Below are 22,576 nucleotides of genomic sequence, written 5' to 3' on the forward strand. Positions count from 1 at the left end.
ACAATAAAGTGAGTGCTGCTTGTAAACTGGCTGACATATGGGGCGCAAACCCAAGAATTCCCTTCGAACCTTTTGGGCCACAATGTGAACGTTTAGGTGCCAGGGGCTGCAGGCATTTAAGCAGCTCTGTTACTCAGTCCAGTCAAGGATCACAAAACTGAAACATGGGCCAAGATCATTGGATGAATCTCCCAGTTACCCTCAATTTGTCTGATTGATGGATGAGCAGAAAATATTCCACCTATATGGAGTCTCTGTAGGTGACCTTGACTGGCCTTGTTTACACCTGAACCTGAAACTACATGTTTATCACATAGTAGATATACAGAACATGCAGAGTGTCACATCGCTTTGCTTTTTCAGTTCAATTAAATTTCAGAACATTCAAAATGCATAGATATTTATTCATCAAGACAAACGACAGAGGAAAAAGCACTGACATTGATATGCAAAATTTACAAAAGTTAAGAACATTGATTGTCAGGCATTAATTAGTTAACTTTTTTTTTTCCGGCTCTATTATTATTTTCATCTATTTTCATCCAAATGTCAATATTCTGGTCAACTATAAACAGCTTTTAAAAGTTATAAGAAGATGCAAAAAAAAAAAAATGTCTTCGACAATGGCACTAGTAACAAACCTGAGCTTAAAAGCAATGCAGATAAAGTGTAAGATAAGTGAGTGGTTATTTTTACAATCCTACACAAAGACAAAAGTGCAGTGTAAAATTTGTGTAAATGATTAACAATCATACTGTTTACTGTTGAGAAAAGATAAAATGTGCAATGTACAATCCAGATCGCTTGATAACCATGCAATACTCAACTATTCAAAGGCATCTTGGTTTCAGCTGTGGCAAAATCCAGACTATTTTAAGTATGAATGTTATCTAAATGGGTGGGACCTTCAGTGCATTGTAATAAAAAGAGATATTAAAATAACCCTCATGAAGTAAAAGATGCAGGATTGTTTTTTCTGGTGGCCTCAGTTCCACACACCATGTGTCTGTCCCACGAAACAATCGCCGCTGATATCAGAGTGTCTCTTTTCTAATATTCCTGGTAGTCTACAGAGAAATTCTGCATCCTCTCGACCACGAAGAAGCAGAGAGTTCCAGCAAAGCCCAGGATGATCATCAGCAGGAGCTGCCACATCAACAGGACGTAGCCGCTGTAGAAGAACGCCACTGCTGCAAAAACAGACTGACAGGGGATAACAGATTTTACTCCGATGTGTAATAGACGAGTAACTTTCACAAGACTGGACAGCTAAGAGGTCCTGCAGCAGCTACCCCCGGATGGTAGGAAATAACACTCACGCTTCCTTAAACTAACAGATCCCAGTTGTGTCTTTATTGTCAGATGACCACTCACTTAACCTCAGCCAACAGCAATCAGTCAATCACAGCTCAGCGACTTTAACTAGACATGGCAGGTCTGTCAAGCTTTGTTCTTAGGGCTCTAGTATGAGAAATACTCAGTATTGTAATGGACAAAACAACTCTGCCAAAGCCTCCAGAAAATGACTATTATTATCAAGTGGGAGATATATTAAGATTTAATATCTGTTTTTTGAATTAAGGCTAATAGAAAGTAGGACATTACATTGAGTAGTCCAATCAGTGTTGCAGTTCCCATGCTCTATTTGATTTCACACTAAAACTGGCTCCTCTAGCTAATATAAATATATATTAACAATCTAATAAGATCATTTAATGTGATTTTTCATTTTAAACTGATGTGTTTACTTAATTCTACAATCAATCTAACCAGTGTCTTGCAATATCCTGTACAAAATCCGAAACACAAAGCTTGAAAAATAACAATAACTACAAAAATGGGATTCAGATGCCAGAATATTATAGTTTAACCATGAATGTTTGGTTTAAAAAAGTTAAGCTACTTCAGCTTCTTGTGTTAAATCTGCAAAGCTTGTTGGTTATTCCTCATCCTCAGTCTTTTTTCTAGCAAAAAATGGAGCATATTGTTAAAAATACAAACATTAAAGCAGAAATCTTACTACTGCGCTGCTTCACAAAGTACATGTTCACTTCCAAACCATCCAAAGGTTATTTTAGATTGAGTAAAGCTGTGTAATAGTGGATTATTAGAGTTAATTAGCTGGAATTAGCTTACTAACTGGGATTTTGGAGATAAGAAGATTGAACAAATTCCAGCATTGAATTTTAATTGTTCTGTGCGATTACTCTGATTCATTCACCAGACCCAAGTAGCGACATGCAAGTATTTGTTTTTACTAGAAATACTACATCAGAATTTCTATCACGCTCATTAATATTTATGAAAACAGAAAAGTACCAGAGTTTCTGGGGTTTATTTCTGGTTAGAGACCAATTTTGCAGGAAAGAGAAAGGGGGAGATTAGGAGGTATGTGTGGGTCTTGTTTTTTTTCCTTTTTAATGGGGCTTCAGGTGAATTTATTTCACACTTGACAAGACAACATTTTACCCATCTTTTCTCGGCTCTTCTAACAACGTCTGAGAATTGGCAACTCAGGATTACCTGGATGAATTTGAAGATGGCAAATGCGGGCGTGCTGTGTTCCGCATAAACACGGCCTAATATGCTGTAGAGCTGTGTGTTGAAACAACTGTCCCCAAGTCCAAGCAGGAAGCTGCACAGCAGGGCAATGGATACACTGACAGAGAAAATATAGTTCTCATTAAAGCAAAACAGAGCCGCGAGAGGCCTTCCTGATGTTCATGTTGTATTTTTCTGTTGAATTATCACATAAATTAAATACCTGGGAGTTAGATATGGCTTCTTTTGGGAGGTGGTTTTGAACACAACAGGAGCATCGTCCGGGATGTTCAGGAAGATCAAATAGAAAGCAACGAAGTGGACGACCATTCCAAGAAACACCACAGAGGTCCGTCTGAAGCGGTTGTTCTTACACAACAACCCAAACAAGCCTCCGCCTGATGAAAGAGGACATTAACCCAGAGACATTCAGTGACTTCAAATCAGCCGAACAAGTTTTGATAGAGAGATTTAAACTTACCCACTATTTCTCCAATGCCTACCACGATCCCAGAGATCCCAATCAAGCCCTTAGCTGCCTCTCCAAACTGTGTGGTTGCTCCAATACATGTCCCATACACACCACTGTAGAAGGATAGCTCCAGGCCTGGAAAGCAAAGAGGGTGTGCTGTAGATGCAAGCCTTCACTGGGGGGTAAAATACTTAATATGTGAATGCATTCTCCATCGTACTTACCGCTGTATGCCATGCAGGGACTCAGCAGCAGTATAGTTTTAGTCTTCACAAGTTGCAGGATAGTTTCTGAACAGGAGACCAAAACACTGATATGAATTGCTAATAAAGAATATATTCATGGTGCCAATACTCTTCCTTTACCTTTCTATTGGGCTCAGATAAAAATGCAGACGTTAAAGCCGCACTTCCCTCTGACAATTAAAGTTCAATGCAGGTACAATGTGAGAAAATATTCTGCCTCAATAAGCCAAAAAGGCACATTTAAAGGCAAGTGGGAAAAACACCCAAGAGACACTTTTACTAAGGCGAAGAGGGAAATTCAGATTTTAAGTGAAGAAATCCCAGTGGGTTTGTTTATATATGCGGGCTTGCCCTTTCTTGACATAAATCAGCATGCATCTTTGCTGCACTGATGGCAGGTGCAAGTGCAGCAGAGTTTCCAGTTGACAAACAGAGATATAATCTGAAATAAAGTCTCACGCAGACAGTTTGTGTGTACTCAGTTGTTACGCTGGAAGATTTTTATCCACATGAAAGCAATTCTCGGTTGAGGGAAAAACAAAACTGCCTGTGACCGCCCGCTAGTTTAAGACAAACAGCTGTGAAATGTGGACCATAGAGGTTACCTGCAGTATGCCGAATAACCAAAGGAACAGCAAAGCAACACCTCTGGAAGGTCTTTAGTTCCTATCTCACCTGTGAAATATCTGTACCTCAGATCATAAACACTGCAAGACAGAAAGTGCAGTTACACTTCCACTGCATGTGCTTTTACAGCCAGGCTAGCAGCACAGCTCAGTGGGCGGTAGTGACGGCTGCTTAGTCAATCACAACTCCACCTTGAATATTAATTAAAGGGGACATATTATGGAAATATCACTTTTTGAAGGCTCTTTAACATATATTTGGGTGTTTGTCTTGCCTTCTGGCCCCCCACAATGTGAGAATTGACAAAAAAATCTGTAATGTGCAGGCTGCCTAGGTTGAAATCCACGTGGTTTTATGAGCTGTTCCCTCAGTTGTCTTCCAGTGATGTAACTAGCATTCGAATTTGCATACTACCACCCCTACCTGGGACCGGTAGAAGGGGCGGGGCAAGCAGTGGTTCATTTGCATTTAAAGGGACAGGCACTGAAACCAGCCGTTCTGAACAGGGCTGTTATGAGAGTATGAAAATAGAGCTGTGATGTTTGATCCTTGGGGTATTTTGACCAAAGCATGTCACAGATATGTCTTAAAGACACCTGGGAACTATTTTAATTTGTGGAAAGGGGGCAGAATATGTCTCCTTTAAATTTTGTACGGGCATTTATGATCCCTATATGATGTATGTATCTAAATGGACTTGGTGATCCAGAGAGATTTCTCTTGTTCCACCACGAAATTCACATTTGTGGTTTTGGGTGCAGTGTCACCACGACTAGGATTGCTATTGATGATTAATATAATGCTGACGATCCTCTCACTATTGATCTGGCGCCATTGTCCTTCGTGGTAAATGACTTTCCTGTCAGCTGTAAATCATTTTTGCTTACATTAGCAAATGTAAGAATGTAGACACATTAAACCAAGTTAGTTAAAGCAGATATCAGTGGCACGGCCGTTTCGGCTAATGCTGTGTTCAAGGCAGGCTTTTGAAACCGTAAGTTACAGCTTCAAGTCACAACTACGACTTGGTAGCGTTCCAGGTAACCCGTAGCTCGTGTTTTTACCGTCCTGTTGTCTGTGAAAGTTCCCTATAACGGCCACTCGTAACTTCCGACCCGTGAACTCGTACCAGATCGAACTGGTATGACTTCACAGGAAGGAAAAACACAAAGTACGAGTTTCCTTGAACGCACCATGAGTTAGCAGCCCCCGCCCTTGTCAGGCATCAATTGGTCCTCGTGCTACGTCACCACATTCACGCGCATCCCTTGGCTGCACACACAGCCCTTCATGCCGTTCTCTCCCCTCATTGGATAACACTTGTATCCCACAAGGAAAATTTTCTCCTCGGGTTACAGCAGAGCAGAGTGACGGAGAGACTCGTGTTTAGGCTGAAATACTTCATGTAAGTGATTGCTGACGGAAAATAGGACTATTTAGGACTTATATTAACAAAAACATTCCACTGATATCTGCTTTAATAAGGGCATGATGCAAAATGTACAACATCAGATCTTGGTTAAACTGCAAATCTGTTTTGTTTAGTTTTTGCTATGGCTGTGTCGTCTTGGACTGTACATCATCAATATAATGTTGTTTTACTTTCGTATCTGTATATTGTGGTTTTAGGTAAATGACGACAGAATGGTTTAATTACATTGTGCATGTTAAGTTAACACTCATCCAGGGTCAAGAGCTGAAAGTTTGCGATAGCTATAAACTGTCTCTCATCAGTACCTGTTAAAGTGTATCAACGCTATTTAATAAATTACTTTTTTGTTTTGTGTTTTGTTTTCTGGAGCTTCCACTTGTGAGCACACAATTAATTTCATTTGCCATGCAAAATGTAAATGGGCAAATCCAAAGTGCCTTTTCCTCAAAGCAGGTGATAACAATAGCAATAATAATAACAATAGTGATGTTTGGAAACCATGGATGAAACTTACTGAATTCCGACTTGGCATCTTGCACGGCTGTGCTTGCTCTGTGCTTATACCTAAACAACAGAAAAGCAATCAATTTAAACTCCTACAAAGCTGAAGTGTAATCAGTAGAAATAATCAGTGCATATAAACAATGACACAGTCTCGTTTGAGTGAAGAACAGGTAAAGTAATTTAGAAATCTAAGAAACTTTAGCTGCAAAGAGATCACAGGACTTTAACAGCCAAATCCCAAGTGAGTGAAAAACCAGCACTTCCACAGAAAATGATTGCTCCCTATAGGAATCCTTGTTACACTGCCAGAGTTATGCACAAAGTAAAACTCAGCCAGTACGCAAGGATCAAATACCTGCAAGTAGCAGATACACAACACACCTTCCAAACACAATCTGCTACCATGAGACGGGCTGACAGAATACGTTTGGTCCAAAATTAGGACGCTAACAGGATTTCTATTTTAATCTCATCATGTTTTTCACAGAGAAGATTTCCTGTCTGATACAACCGTTTTGCATCTTTTCTTCTTTTCTTTTTTTTAATGGTCATTTGGTCGTTGATAACAGCCATGTTTTTATTTTCATCTCCTCTGTCCAGCTTCAAGTCGCAGAAATTTAAAATATGTCTGAAACAATGTGAAGGGCCATGTCTGGAGAGGTTGAGGTCTTTAACCGCTGTCACTGTCAAAGAGATAGTCTCCGTCCCAACCATCCTAGATCTTCCTGATTGCACCCTACTTGTATGAAGTGCTATGATTATGCTTGACTATGACAGAATTGCAGTGATCTGGGATAGAAAAATGCTCGGTGTCATTTTTGTGAAGGACAAGAGTGGTTGAAAAACTCCTGCAGAACTCTCATCTTGAAACTTCCATGTAAGCCATGAAGCTATTTTGTTATAATGACTTTGCTGGTTTAGTTATAGCTAAAAGGTAAATTAACTATTTCTGTGGTGTTGACAAAAATGTGTTCATTACAATTAAAGTCTAGTCACTTCTTTTAAAATCATTTTAGGCCTGTACCCTCTGTGTCCTTTGAGTGGTGGTTCAGACATTTTTATATATTCGGAGTAATTTCCGAGACTACGGGGAAAAAGGTGTAATTATCTAAAGGATTTACATCATGCGAGTGGAGAGCAGCGACCGCCCTTCCTCTTCAGAGAGTATCTCCTCTTCTTGATGGCTCTTTCTCAACACCAGGAAGCTGAGTGTGCCGAGTATGGAGGCGACCAACAGGGAGAGAAAGATGTTTTTCCTGCTGCTGTCTGAGAGAGGGAGATTAAAATAAACCGCTTTAATTAAAACACACCAGATATATTAACAACACCAAGCAAGGGCACATTCAGAATAGCCAATCGCTCTTATAATCCTCTTGATATTTTACTTTCATCATCACATTATGTTTTTCAATGAAGAGTCATTGAGCGCTCTCATTCAAAGTTAACCCTACCTGTTATCTCTGCTCTTCCATTCCAGTCCAGGTAAATGTAAAGATTGCCGAAGAACATGCTGTAGGTGAGATAATACTGGTAAATTAATTGTGTAAATAACAAACATGAAATCGCATTTCATGGCTGCTAGATGAAATCCTTGTATTTTCAAAACTGTGAACGCTGCCTTTGCATAATAAAAAACCCTTTCAAAACTCTCACTTCAAGGTCAATTTAGCAGCTGTTTCGCTACTTTAAGTCATAATACATGATCTTCATCAGAAGGCTGAATTCTCTCACTGCCATGGGATTACATTCATCTCTGCTTTATAGAAAGTTCCAGCTCATTGTTTGGCTGGCCATCCTGCAACATTTCATTCTCTAAATAAATAAATAAAGCATTACTCTCTGCTCTCATTACTCTCGTTTTGTCACAGTGAGCAACAGGCAGCTCTGAAAACTTGTTCACTTTCTGCTCTGCTACCACTCTACTTTAGCAACGAGCTGGTGAGCAGAGCAGAGCATTCAGCGGCTATAGAGCCAGATATTCCCCTCAGGAGTCTCATTTCTAGAGACAAACAATAGGTGTTTTTTTGTTTTTTTTTAAAAAGGCCAAATTTTGGACCTACATTAGCCAGGTGAATGTTGCTGTATAGCTGGTAGATGTGTAAATAAGAAGCTGTCTGCTCAGAAACTTGCCATATTAACTCAAAATGGTAGTGAAACATCTTCATAATTTGTTTCTGCTGCCCCCTAAAGGCCAAAAATAAAATCAGATACTGCAAGTTTGAATGGATGGAGGATGATGGGAAAGCTCCTTCCATATTTATTCACATACTATGATGATCTATAGTCCACAGCAGCTTGTGTTGAAGTTGTTGTGTCAACTGCTGTTTCAAACATTAAGAATGAACTCTGTAACTTTTTGCCTTTGGTGAATATTTTAGATAGATAACACAATGCTGCATGTCTTGCTACCATGAACACTTTGGAGACCCACCCATCACTACCTCTGAGCTCTGACACTAAGTTGAATTCTGCTCCCACTGAGTCGACCGACTGGGAGAAAAGAAAAAAAAAAACATCCTCTAAGACTATGTGACTTTTCTTTTTTCTTTTAACATTTAATTACAACACCTGCAGCGCAATTTGTTGTGGACAGCCGGATTTATGTGTATAAATCCTCTTGGGGCCTTTAAGAGCTTAAAATTTTGACCTTTAATTAAAGTGCCCCCGTTAGGACAATCATTGTAATTAAAAACCACTGGGAACACAGTGCTATCGGAGATGTCGGCAGAGGAAACATGTTTGATGGACAGAAAACACTGCGGATGGTCCTTTGTATTGTATTTTTATTATTTTGTCTTTGCTGGATCAAGCACTGACTTTATAAACACAGTAATCTACATTTGTGCCTCTGAGGAGAAGCTGCTTTCATTTCCCGAAGCTGCTCATTTGCCTTTTGTGTTTAACAGCGCACTCCTGTAAAACGCTCTGATCTATTCGTCTTCAATGACATATCAACTACACTAAGAAAATGTAGATGTGCAATTATTCTGTCCCAAAGCCTCGGCGAGGGATAACAGGGGTTATTCATAAAAGATAACACGGACTGCTTTCTGTCTATGTGTGTTTGTGTATGTGCGAGTGAGTGTGTGTCTGCAGGCTGTGAAGATGCATAAGTTTACTGTGGCAGGGATAACCACTGCAGAGTCAGATTAGCATTGCCCTATTGTGAGCTTTGGCACAGGTGACAGCCAATGTAATTATTATACTAATTCAATTTGCATATTTTAGCAAATACAAATTAGTTGTCCAAGCCAGTGTGCAAGAGCATGTGGGCCAAATAAAAGAGATGAAAAGGCTAAAACTCCCACCTGCAGAAGCTCCGGTTTAATAGGCTGTGTGTTTTTTTATATTTTGCAGAGGAACTAATGACTTCCAGGCAGATCCGATAAGTTGGGACACGATTTATTAAATATATTTTAAAATAAAGCATATGATAATACCCTGTCAGGCTGAGAATACAAACAGTACCAGAGTTTGGCTGCTGCAGTGAAGCTGTGGATTTGATCAACGGGAATAGTTGCATCAAACAAAGTGAGAAAACAAAACATGAAAAACACACGGTGATGGATTGTGTTTTATGCACTGAATGTAATAATGGGAAGGAAATGATACGACACAGGTAATTCATCAGCAGCTAATGAAAGATTTTTAGAGCCTCCAATCATTTCGGAGAATCATATTCAGTCTAATCCAAGTATTAAATTCAGTGTGGTTTAAATGAAGCTTTTCAGTGAAGTATTGCTATAGTCCTCTCCTCCAACAGTGGCCTAACAATCTGTTCTCTGAGCACTTTTTATTGTAATGATAACGACTGAACATTCAGGGATGAGCCGAAACCATGGGAAGATACATTTCTTTTAATTCTTCCTGTTGCTAACCAGATACTATGCATTTTTGCTGTAATCTTACAGAATGTATATCATGTAGTTAGGCCAGCATCAGCATAACAACTCCTGTCACAGTGACAGGCTTTGAGTTTTTTGACGAGATCATTTCACTTTAAAATATGTCGAAAATTTCCTATGTCTATTTGATTTATTATCCACTGTTTTTCATAAGATTTATCAACTCACTTGCAGTACACAATATTGATTTTCTTTCTCTCTCTCTCTTTTCTAATTGTTTTATGTTGTTCTTCACATTACTGTAAATTGATGTATTTATTTTTTTTGTATATTTTTTGGCTTTTTTGCCTTTATTTGATAGCACATAGTGAGATAGACAGGAAAGGGGGAGGCAGAGAGAGGGGGAATGACATGCAGGAAAGGTCTGCCCGACACGGGATTCGAACCGGGGACGCCTGCGTTGAGGACTGTAGCCTCTACGTGGGGTGGCCACTTTAACCACTGCGCCACGCACTGCCCCTGTAAATTTAATTCATGTTGAATGTTTATCTTTAGGAGGACCACTTGACAAGGTTTGGTTTCTCCTGGACATTTGCTTATTAACTGTATACTTTGTATGTTTTTTTTGTTGTTGTTGTTCCACTTTTTAATATTCTGTTTTATATATCTTTCATATGCTAATAAAAAATCCAAAAAAATCCAAATACAATACCTTCAAGACTTCAAGACCGCTATTACAACTGGAGTTTAACGTTAGCACCAGTGTGCTGCGTACCTGCACTGTAAGAGAGCCCAGAACATCCCAGTGTTCCTGTTGATGGTGGAGGCCTCGGAGTTTTCCACCAGAAAGTGTCCTTGAGCCGTCCACAGCACTGTGGGAAAGTGAAGCAGAGGAGGGGGGTCAGTCCGATGGGGGGGGAAATGAAATTAACCAGTCAGTTAATTGCCCACATGAAGTGAAAAATTATCTTTCCATGTTGGTAACTAATACGTCCACCCCACGGAACACAGGGACGTGATAAAAATTCATCGCACTGCAGCGATTTCAGGCTGCATTAAAAACAGCCCCCGAATCATTTCTCTTCATTTTATTTTTTTCTCTCTGTAAAAAGTTCAGCAAAGAGCCGCTTTCTCTGTATTCACACTAACATCTTTGGACCAGCTCAAGGTGCTGCACAGTATTTACAGAAACAGCTCCTCGCCTGTTTAAGGTCTAATTTGGGATATAATGTTTATATGCATCATCACATCCCAGCCATGATAATCCCTGTATGCATGATTAAACACAATTTGGATTTTAACACAGAAACTGAGCTTGCATATAGGCTGAAATAACCAACAGGAGGCAAACAAAGCGCTGTGCCGCAGTATCTTCAGCTATTGTTAATACACTGTCTCCTGCACAAATGTTGATATGGCCGAGTCGGTAAATAAAACAGAATAAACCTAACCAAAAGATAAACCTGTCAATTACGACTAAAATGTTAAGTAGATAAACTGCCAGAAGCAATTAAATAAATATTCAATAAATCAGAAAAGGAAATGAACAACTACTCTGATAATCAACCACTGTTTGCTACAGATTTCCTGGTTAATAGTAATGATTAACCCAGAAAACAACCAACGCTGATTGACAATGAAAATATTCACTGGTTATCTCCCTTCTGTGAGCAAAAATAAGATTTATTAAAGTTAAATTACCAGCACATTGATCAATTGGAAACAATGCAACTACTAATATTACAAATAAAATATATTAGTTGAAATTATAACCCTGGTTTCTCCTCCTTGTATCGTAGTGGCTCCAGAGCCAAATAATGTATGTAACTTTCTGTCATTTGGGAATGTGCATGGCCTTTACAGTTTCCATATTTTGAGTTTACTGTTGAAAAGGAAGATGGGGGGTAAATAATACTTGGATAACAAGACTCTACAACTCTTTCCCTCTCGTTTCCAGCACAGTGTATGAAGGAGGTACTTACTGGCTGCTCCTACGCCGATGAGCACAGAGGTGAAGTAAAAGGACCATGTTGAAGGTATGATGAACACAGCAATGTACCCACTAGACACAAGACAAGAGGAGCAGTCAACAGAGACATTCATTCATCTGGTACAAACCTTCATGACTATTACTATAAAAACATTTACCTGTAAAGCAAGCCACTTAAGAACATGGTAATCTTTGGTCCGACGACTGTAACGACTGTCGGTGCAAGTAAATTTGAGAAGGAAAAGACGCCATAGATGATTCCAAGACTGTAAAGGAAGCAAAAAAAAAATAATTCACATAAATACTGATGATGAACAACAAAATGGATCTTTTGCTGAGCTGAGGATGTGAGCCTGCCTGGCCTACCTGTGGTACCCACTTCCAGCAAAAGTGCCATTGTCCAGGCTTTTCACAACAGTTTGCTGAAATAAAACATAATAATTAACCAAATGAAACTGGAAAGCACAGGGTTAGACAAGACAAACGAGACATAATTATGTCCTCATGTCATTCATCCGGTTTGATCATTTCTGACCATTGGGGAAAATTAGAAACACGAGATGCACATGACACAGCTCCGACTGCCCCGTTTCCTCCTCCACATCAGACATCTGCTGTTAAATTTTAAAATCATAATAACCATGTCCAAAATAAATAACTAAATAAAATAAATAAAGCATTAGGTTTTGTTTGTTTTTTTACAAGAAGTTATCCTAATCTCCAGGAGAGTGTAAACATACACAACATGGAAATGTGATTTTAAAAAAGCAATAAATCCATAAGATGTTTATAAGTTCTAAGTGTGTCACCTAAATATAGAAATACACACGTGATAAAGTTAGTTACACATGTATAAGAGCAGGAAGGGATTATCTTGGTGTGTTTCACAGAGCTGGGAGGCAGGAAATCTGTGCAATCCATTAAAACAAACCACATTTCTACTGTGAACTAACTGTGCTATGTGCTCTGTTCAAATGGTTCAAATAGGAGGAAACAGATGTTAGCAGGTTTGAATGTGTTACAGCTCAGTCATGTGGTTGTGTTTTGTTGTTTTCTTTTTTGTTAACTTACTTCAATGTTCCCACAAGTGGTGAAGGCGGTGAAAATGAACAGAAATCCCACACCCAGAATCACAACGTTGAAAGTCCTTCTGTCTGCCATGGTGTTTCCTCTGGAGCGTCCTATTAATACATTGTAAGTTTCTGTTGTGCTGTCCACTCAACATGAGCTACAAACTGTATAGGACCAGGACGCACTGTCGGATCAATGCATGTGTGTTTTGTTTTTTTGTTTTTTTTTCTTCCTTCAACAAAGTCGCGCCACTAAAGTTGACTTTCCTGGCTGTTCAGTAACAGGTTAAAGCGCAAACAGCCGGAGAGGAGGAGCAGTGGAGTGGACACGGAGAAAAACGACTTCCCTCCTATCATACCAAGTACGCATGACAACTTGTGACTTTAATTATGATCACTTTTTTTTAAGGTCAGTCTTCCTTTCCCTTCGTCTCCGTCACGGTTGTCGTCATCCTCCTGGCTCATCTTCTTCTTCTCGTTGTATTTATGCGGTGGATTTCAGTGATTTACGCTCATTCATCTCTGCTGCCCCCCAGCGGCGAGAGGAGGAACATGCATGTTTTGCACTTTCACTAATGATTCAACAGCTTAAATTTCTCTACAAATTTGGGATTTGTTTTGTGTGTAAGTTTGATTTGTCAAGTCATTTTTCTATGCAAAAAAAGGAGCAAAAATAGTAGGCTACTCTGCAGTGAGCGATCTTATTACTTTCAATATTCTGCTTTTTTTAACTTTACAAAATTGTAGAAAACATACCACAGTAAAGGAACAGTCAAACATAAAAGAAAACAGAGGAAAAACCTGACATTGGGGCAGGAAGGGTCCCCAAATTCTCTCGAATCTGTTCTGTTCATTGGGTTTGTGCAGGCGCAGTCTTTCCATTTGAATAACATCTCGCTGAGCCAGTGAGCAGGGCCGTTGTATAGGGGAGAAAGGTGATGATAATTCTAGGGGCCCAGCGCCCAATGGGGCCCATAAAAAAAACCAGTAGAATAATCTTTCTATGACTGATTTATTCTCTGTAAGACCCTGACTAATACTCATAGTACACTGTAAAAACTCAACATCTTTCCAAGAATATTTGTCTTATTTCTTGTCCAAATGTCTAATTTCTAGTCAAAGCTAATCTCTTTCCACTTAAAATAAGACTCATAACCTAAAAATTAACTTGTTTTTTTAGATAATTTTCACTTGTTTCCAACTAATTTTCACTTGAAATAAGTAGAAAAATCTGCCAGTGAAAGCAAGTTTTTTGTGCTTGTAATAAGGAAGAAAAACTTGTTCCACTATCAGATTTTTTCTACTTATTCCAAGTGAAAATATGCTTGAAAGAAGTAAAAACGTGTCTAAAAACAAGCTACTTTTAATATGATGTGACTTATTTGAAGTTTAATGAGATTTGTTTTGACTATTTTGGCTGGAAATAAGACAAATATTCTTGGTAAGATACTTGGGTTTTTGCAGTGTAATGCTGCATTAGCATCAAAACAAGGTAGGCTGAATAAAAAATGATAATATATAAGTAGTCTAAAAAAAAAACTGGAAAAGTTAGGGGGAGGGGCCCACTTTAGTATTCTTTAAGGGGGCCCAGAATTCCTAGCAACGGCCCTGCCAGTGAGTGAAGATGGGAGGAGTGGTAGACTTCCAAGTTAAGGGAATAAGTTTCTGGGCCACCACCATCCCAAGGTGTAGAGCGACCTGAGTGTCATGCAGAAGATCAGAAGTCTCAGCCGAGCATCCAAGGATGGCCAGCTCATGGTTAGGCTGAATGGCTCTGGAGTAGGCTTTTGACAAGTGTTCAAAAATAGCTGACCAAAAATTGTGCAACTTGGGACAGAACCAGAAAAGATGCGCTAGTGAACCCTCAGCAATATGACACTTATCACATAAATATTCTGCTTTTAACTATAGGCTATTTTGGTATAAAAATATACAGTTGGGAAAATAAGTATTGAACGCGTCAACATTTTTCTTAGAATATTTATTTCTAATCAAGCTACTGACATGAAATTTTCACAAGATGTCGGCAACAACCCAAGTAATGGACACATACAAAGAAATCCAAACATTTATGTCCATAAATTAAGTAATGTGGAATAAAGTGAAATGACACAGGGAATAATAATGCATGAAAAGGTATGGAAAGTCAAGAAAGCAGCTGGAGTCTGTCAGTATTTAGAAAGTAATCCTGTCCCCTATCAGTGCAAAGTAATATCAGCTGGTTTAGTCCAGTTGACGCCTATAAAAAGGTTTCTCATCACCAACGTGTCACACAAGAGGCATCTCATGACTGGGAAAAGCAAAGAGCTCTCTCAAGACCTTCAGAAACTTATGTTGCAGAACATGATGGCATCGGTTACAGATGTGTCTGAATGCACCGTTTTATCTGTTAGTGTCATTATCCAGAGCTGAAAATAACATGATTTCACCATGAACTGGCCACGACCAGGTGCTCATCGTAAGATTTCTGACAGAATACAGTTGTAAAACAACAACAAAAAAACAATGAGTAATGCAGTCAACTGCCATGGCCTCTACGCATGCTCACCATTCAAGTCCATTGACGCGTTCAGTGCTTATTTTCCCTGCTGTATATATATATTTCAATGCAGGCATTTGTAACAGAGTGATATTACACAGTGTTACAGTTAGAGTGCAATAAGGGATTGTACAATTGGCAGATGTAATTAATGAAATAGAAATAATGCATGGTTGTGTATTTGGTCTTTGTCTTATTTATTTTTTAACATTTTTTATTTTAGCTACTTTTTATGCCCCTTTATAGTTGTTTTTTTCTGTGACCTTGACTGATGCACTGACTGGTTTGGCATTTTAATTTTGTTGTAGCCTACACTGGGGTCAATAAATATAATACTGTTAGGCTACTTCATACAGTGCTTCAACATCACTAAACTGTAAATATGTTAATACAGTAAATAAGTCTAAATAAACTGGAATTTTGAAAAACAAATTACACATATGACTAATATGAGGAATTATACTGTAGCCTAACCTATGTATATGTTCAAATGCACATAGACACTGAAGTGCTGCTGTTTCTCTGTGTTCATCATGACTATTATTATATTAATTGCAGTCTCACTGATTGACTGATAATGAGTTGCAATCTCAAAAGAGTCATTCAAAAACTATAATTAGGTATCATCAAGTGAATCACAAAATAATGGTGAGTAGACAATGACCACAGGAAGCACGTTCTGTCATTCATCATTTTTCAGATTTAGTTAGGCTATTAGTGTGGTGAACCTAAGAAAGGGTTTTACCGTGAGTTTGTTTGGCTACATGGAAACTGAGAACGTGAATTAATCTCACCAAATTACAGCAATAATGAGTGCCTTTAAAGATGAATTTAATAGGCCTAGATTACATCATAGTGCTCTGTCCTTCATTTCATCCACGTCATAGGACAGTTGGAGATGTTTCACAGAATCCAATAGTTGGCGGTAATGAACCACGTCAAATCCAAAACGCCATACAATGTAAAAGAAGAAAAAAACATAGCCAATAGCCATTGACAAAAGTGCCACCTCTCGGTGCCTACTTCTGCTGCCACAAAAAACAAAGGCCCATGGCGAATCAAGAGGAGTTACCACCAGTCACTTCCGTGTTTGTTAAAAGTCCCATTTGTGGCTATGGCACCCAATTAGTAATGTCAGTGTAAACATTTATTTTACGCCAGGCTTATTTGACTAGATTATATCTGCGTCGTATTCAATTTACCGCATATTCAACCGCTTTTATCGTGAAACAACTTTATCTGCAGTTGTTTGTCGTTGACGCATGCGCACTTCCGTACTGTCTGTCTGCTAACCGGCTGACTGCAACTACAACCGTTTTAACGTTTTATCGGTAAGTAAAGCTTCACTCACTGTGTCATTGTATTTTACCTACAGTTTTTTCCTTTGTTTTGTATTTTCTTACACATTAACCTACGTTTGAGCGCTACTGCGGCTCTTGTGGACTTTAGACTTCCCGAGTATCGGGGCTGGTCTCATCCTGCTCTCTGTAATCTCTTTGCCTACAACCTACAACAGATTGTACACAATCATCATGGCGACGCAGGATGGTGGGTATTGAGTAGAATATAGCAGTTTTTCCTTCATATTTTTAGATTTGGCTTAAACGCTGTTAATGAAGTAACACTTACTTCTAACCGATGTGTTAATATACGATGCTATTAGTACAGTGTAATGTAAATTGGTGTCTGTGCGCAGCGTTATTCCTGAAGTGTTCACCAGTGTTGTCGCAAGCTAACGTTAACGCTTGCTAACATCAGTCAAATGTATCTAGGTTGCAGGAAGGCTACGGTTCATGAGCAGCTTGAATCAATGTTGTGGCTTAGCTGTTTTCACTTTAGCTGCTCATATGCTAAATAAATTTAGTCAAGTTAACGAACGGTAACGACGAAGTACCAACATGTTGTGTTACGTTAACGTTATCAGTTTTGTAACCAAGTAAGGCCAACCGTATGACATGAACCAGTGTTTTTTTTAAAGGTGCATATTTTTGATTTAAAAAAAAATTAACGTGTATTGGTTGAGGCATAGTCCGCTCTTGTTTAGCCCCTCCGTTTAATACACGGGTCAAATAATAACGTTATGCTCCCTGTGTGAAAAAGTAAGCGATGGAAAGAACTAGAAAGACCACGAGAGAGAGAGAGAGAGGTGAGCAGAAAAGCGAAACTAGACTCAAGTACACACACTTGGTGCAGTTGAGTTTAGACATATCTACGCACTAATGCTGTTCATTGTGTGAACTGAACTGCTGGGAAATGGATTAAATTATTCTATATTTTCATTCTTCTAAAGAAAGTCACAAGTAGCCTATTATAACCCAACTATTTTCCAGTAAATAAGGAAACTACTAGAGATGGGATTTATGGCTCTTTGAGGGGAGCCGGATCTTGGTGAGCCGTTCCTTTCAAAGAGCTGTTCAAAAAACTGGCTCATTTGACTGATTTTTTACATATTTATTAAGTTTTAAGAAGCCAGCCTGGTGGTAACTCATTTTATCTTGGAAATAATGGAGTGGGATTTGGAACAAAATAATACAAAATTAGATATCCCACTAATATCTGAGTTTGCACGCCACTTACGTAGCCAATGGAGCAGCTTCAATTGACTGTTATGAACACACAGAGATGTTAAAAAAAAAACGAACGGTTCCCAGGTGTGACTCGGTTCCCATCGTTCATGTTAACGAGCCGTTCAATAGAATCGGTTCGTTCGTGAACGTCACAACACTAGAAACTACTGTTTTCTAAGGCAATAGCTCTAACATTTAAAAAAAATTATACATATTTTAAATGGTAAAAAAAACAAAACAACAACTGTATGATGGCAAAAATACTTGATCAGTGGGAAATTCATAGAGAGGTAATAAAACTTGCAAGGAAGGTGCATGTTTGAGGGAGCTGGGTTTTCCCCTGTAAAACAGTAGAGGTGGCAATCCCCTTCGAGCCTGACACAACTTTATATCAGTTTAGTTAGGATATTACAGCTTAAACAGTAAACACACTCAGCTGTTGTGTTATTACTCAAGGTGGTCCACCTCTGCTATAAAACACTGCACCAATAAAGACGACTAAGATCATTGAAACTGTAGCCATAGTATAATAGTATTTCATAAACACAAAAATATATTGACATGATGTTGTGATGTTTTGCTGTTGTGTTGGATTTTACTATATTGCTTTAACTAATTGTTTGTGTAAGAAGTTAGACATTGAGATATATTTCATTGTCACTTTAAAAAGTGAAACCAAAATGTTATATCTCTGGGCTATATATATATATTAGTGGTGACTATAGCACAAGAGCAGATACTCTAAATGTATTTTTTTACTTTGAAGATTTTGAAAATAATTCTCCTGAATATTCTATCAATACAAAATATGAGAGATGCTTTTCAGAGACCTAAAAAACATTCAGCTAGCAGCTACACATAATTCAATGTACTGGATCTAATTCAGGTTTTTCATGCTCTACCAGGAAGTGAAGAAGTCATAATGGAGACTGAGGCAAAGCCAAAAGAAGTCGAGCCACCGGGAGAGGACGCTGAAAAAGGTGACGCAGAAGCTACGTCTCACACAGATGCAGGAAACGCCACAACTCAGGACTCTAGTATTAGCAATGGGGACGACGCTGATGATAAGCAGGAGACGGTGGATTTGAAGATTATCTGGAACAAGAATAAATATGATCTGAAAATTCCTGTTGATAGCACCGGAGCCAAACTAAAAGAGAGGATCCATTCCATCACTGGTAAGACCACACCAGTAGTTTACCTTAGACTATACATGTTACTTGGAGCTTAATGACTGTCTGCCTTGTGTCAATTTTAGGTCTTCCACCTGCAATGCAGAAAGTGATGTACAAAGGATTACTTCCAGAGGACAAGACGCTACGCGAAATAAAGATTACAAATGGTGCAAAAATTATGGTGGTAGGATCAACAATAAATGATGTTTTAGCTGTGAATACACCCAAAGAGGTCATTCAGCAGGAAGTTAAAGCTGAAGAAAACAAGAAAGAGCCTTTATGCAGGCAAAAGGTAACTTAAATAACATTTCTATACAACAGTATAATGTTTATGGAGGTATGGATGTTAATTTTTTGAGTCTGCACTGTTGTTTTCAGCAACACAGGAAGGTTTTGGACAAAGGTAAACCAGATGACATAATGCCAGCTATTAAAGGAACAAAGGTGAGAGAAGATCGAGGAAGATCAATCCTCATTGTTGTTTGCCTTGTATTGACTGCCACAGCAGTTCAAAGCGGTCACCACTGATACATGTTGAATATGTAACCAGACATGGTGAGCAACTGCTTTGTCCCGCCAACAGGAACGATTACCAACAGTGCCTTTATCCGGAATGTATAACAAGTCCGGAGGAAAAGTTAGACTCACATTCAAACTGGAGCAGGATCAGTTGTGGATTGGCACGAAAGGTGAGATTACAGCTGCTCTCAGATTGTTAGGTCCTCTCCAGACAATGATGATGATGAAATTTCCTGATGTTTTTTTTTTTGTTTGTTTATATTTTTCTACAGAGAGAACAGAGAAAGTCCCGATGGGCTCCATTAAAAACGTAGTGTCTGAGATCATTGAAGGCCATGAGGACTATCACATGATGGTAACTGTTCATTCTACTACCCACATGTCTCACATATTTGTTTTATGAAAAATCAAACAGTGCGACTATTTGCACCCAGGTGGAAATAGTCACAAGTGAGTTATACAGGATGGCACAAATTGTATAGTTGCCAACTGCCTTTTAATAAGCATCATACACTGTGTATGATGCATTCTGGATGTCTGCTGCTGTTAGTTGCTTATTACACACAGCTACAGTAGCAAGGATTTATGAAGTCAGGCGAGATGGTATAAATAGAACATTTTTAGAGAGGTTGAAAGGAATTATTGGGTCAAACACAGGACTCTCCTGCAGTAGACAAGGGTTAAATCCCCATGAGAAATCAGAATTAATACTTAGTTATTTTAGTCTCATCTGAGTTGACTTATTTTTTTTATTCAGTTGCAGTTTGGTTGGGTGTAGGCAGCAAAACTACTTGGTTAGGTCTTTGGGTAAATAGATTCTTTCACAGCATAAAGCAGACATTCGACCATGTGACTTAAAGCCATATTGGTTACCCACCCTGAGTGCAAATAGGGCCTGCTTGAATCAAAATGCCAAATGCTCAGAGACCAAAATATTTGTACATTTGAGTCATGTCACTGAACCAAGCTTAAAATCACCATAAGTTTGAATACATCACAATTCGCAAAATTGCTGTAATTGATACAAAGGTAAACGGTGCAGGTTGAGCTGGTGGCTGAAGTCACTGTGATGTGTGTACATTAGAGTGATGAGGTCATCATCCGCTGTTTTGGGTTGTGCAGTGGAGCGGTAAATGTCAGTGCGTTCTCTAGATTAACCTTTATGTCCAAAGGCAGTTCTGTTTGTCAGTGTCAGAGAGACAGAAGTCATGAGAGAAGTAGCTTCAGTTGCTTTATCATGTAGTTTCAAAAGGATCAAAATGTCTCTGTTTCAAAAGAGGAAAAGCTCAGTTAAATATTATGTCACCTGAATGGCTTCTTTTTAAACTGGTTGTTTCACTGGAGGACCTATAATCATTATACAACATCATCTTATGTATCTCTTCCATATTGATAGTTCTATTCATTATATATGAAAGAAGTGAAGTCAAACCAGAACATTGTATTGTACATATAAGTAATCCGATAATGAAAAGAGGAAAATGAAAAAGCGATATCTGTAAAATGGTGTGAATTCCATGTCAGCTTACTACAGACTAATGTCTTCTGTCTGCTGTGAAGATACATTTGAGGGAGTTTCCACATGCTCCTGCTTCCTTGCCATTGAGGCTAATCACTGTCACATGATAGTTTTGAACTGAACCGAGTAGTCAACACAATTGTGAGTAGTTAAGTTCTTTACTGATCTGGATCAATGCAGTGTTAACACCTGTAGCACTGAGACATTAGCTCCTAAAATCAGTCCATGTATTGTTTTGGTTCAACAAAGAGACATGATGTCAGGTACTCAGTCAGAACATATTGCTGCATCTCTATGGAGTTGAGACTGTAAGAGGAGGAGATGAGGGTGGTTTAAAATGTCAGTGGGCAGGACGCTTTTATTCCAGCTATTGGTATCAGTGATTCACCCTGAGGGAACTGCAGCATGAGTGGAAGTGAAATTCAGTAGATTATGGATTGCTGAATGGCTGTTGAGTGTCTGAGTTGGCTAGTGTAAAGGAATTTCTTTTATTTATTCATTGGAAGGTCTCTTGTTATTAGAGACATACTTTATAACCTATTGTTTATATTTATAGACTTGTTTTTAGCATTAGAACAGATGTGACACCATCTAATGTGCTTACCATTGTTTCTTGCTTTCATAGGCTTTTCAGTTGGGTCCGACAGAAGCTTCTCAATATTGGGTCTACTGGGTGCCTGCACAGTTTGTTGATGCAATCAAAGACACAGTCCTTGGAAAATGGCAGTATTTCTAATGTGCCTCTTTTTTTGACAATGATGAACTGGGATTGAGTGGAGGAGCCAATGACAAATGAAACTGGAGTCAATAGTGAAGCTTAAAGAACTTCTTGGAATATATTTGAAGGAAACGGACGGATGCCTGTGGACTAATCATATTCTTTTTAGGTTAAAAGTGCACTATGTGGCAGCATAACATTTCTCAGCCCTGTTGATCATTCAAAGTTTGCAGCAAATGCAAGGGAAAACAATGAAACAATTGTACAGAAATTGCTAACACTTTTCCTCAGTTATTCTTAAAGAAATAAAACTTATTTAATGAAATAAAACCACTGGGACAGTGTTGTTTGTTCTTGTCTCTGTGTTCAGTGTCGAATCCACCCCAGACATTTATTTTTGATCCTTCTTGTGTGGAACCACAAGTGTTGCACTTCTCAACAGTCCAAGACTATTTCTGTTTGCAAAACTGCTCAAACTCTGTCTGATTGCACAGCAACTGTGAGTGGACGGCAATTTTCTGGCCCTGGCACAAATTCTGGATTAGATTGAAGTCTGGACTTGGCCACCACACGATCTTAACACTGGTTTTATAAAGCAATCCTTGTGGAGTTTTGGTTTTATGTCTTGGGCTGCTGTTGTCTCACAGAAAAATAAATCTCCCAGGGTTTCTTGCAGGCAACAGCATATTCTATTATTTCAATACAGCATGAAAGATTGACAGCCCTCTATTTCAAAATGGGAACATTACACCAACGCCAAACCTATCCATCTTTTCTTTTTTTTCTTTTTTTGTATTTGCAGCAGGATTGTAC

The 22,576-nt window shown here is 38.7% G+C and overlaps 2 protein-coding genes across 3 annotated transcripts; one reads left to right on the forward strand and one right to left on the reverse strand.

The window, feature by feature from the left end:
• Positions 1-383: 383 nt before the first annotated feature.
• Positions 384-13,211, reverse strand: LOC146982709 (UNC93-like protein MFSD11). The gene is made up of 13 exons (XM_085783822.1): positions 12,728-13,211; positions 12,023-12,078; positions 11,815-11,922; positions 11,649-11,728; positions 10,442-10,538; positions 7,273-7,331; positions 6,943-7,087; positions 5,832-5,881; positions 3,238-3,303; positions 3,023-3,148; positions 2,765-2,939; positions 2,524-2,659; positions 384-1,203 (listed from the first exon to the last, which is right to left on the reverse strand). The coding sequence occupies exons 1-13, from the start codon at positions 12,815-12,817 to the stop codon at positions 1,051-1,053; spliced, it is 1,341 nt and encodes a 446-aa protein (XP_085639948.1). The 5' UTR covers positions 12,818-13,211; the 3' UTR covers positions 384-1,050.
• Positions 13,212-16,534: 3,323 nt separating this feature from the next.
• Positions 16,535-22,093, forward strand: ubfd1 (ubiquitin family domain containing 1). 2 transcript variants are annotated; one of them, XM_085783824.1, is made up of 7 exons: positions 16,535-16,596; positions 18,738-19,010; positions 19,091-19,299; positions 19,386-19,451; positions 19,591-19,696; positions 19,799-19,881; positions 21,671-22,093. In XM_085783824.1, exons 2-7 carry the CDS (start codon positions 18,755-18,757, stop codon positions 21,779-21,781), a joined length of 831 nt encoding a protein of 276 aa, XP_085639950.1. In that variant the 5' UTR covers positions 16,535-16,596; positions 18,738-18,754; the 3' UTR covers positions 21,782-22,093. The 2 variants fall into 2 exon arrangements, with proteins under 2 accessions (XP_085639950.1, XP_085639949.1); XM_085783823.1 differs by lacking the exon at positions 16,535-16,596 and adding an exon at positions 16,785-16,813.
• Positions 22,094-22,576: the final 483 nt, after the last annotated feature.

Source organism: Trachurus japonicus, chromosome 8 (genome assembly GCF_045865225.1).
Source record: "Trachurus japonicus isolate A0001 chromosome 8, Traja_1.0".
Taxonomy (NCBI): Eukaryota; Metazoa; Chordata; class Actinopteri; order Carangiformes; family Carangidae; genus Trachurus; species Trachurus japonicus.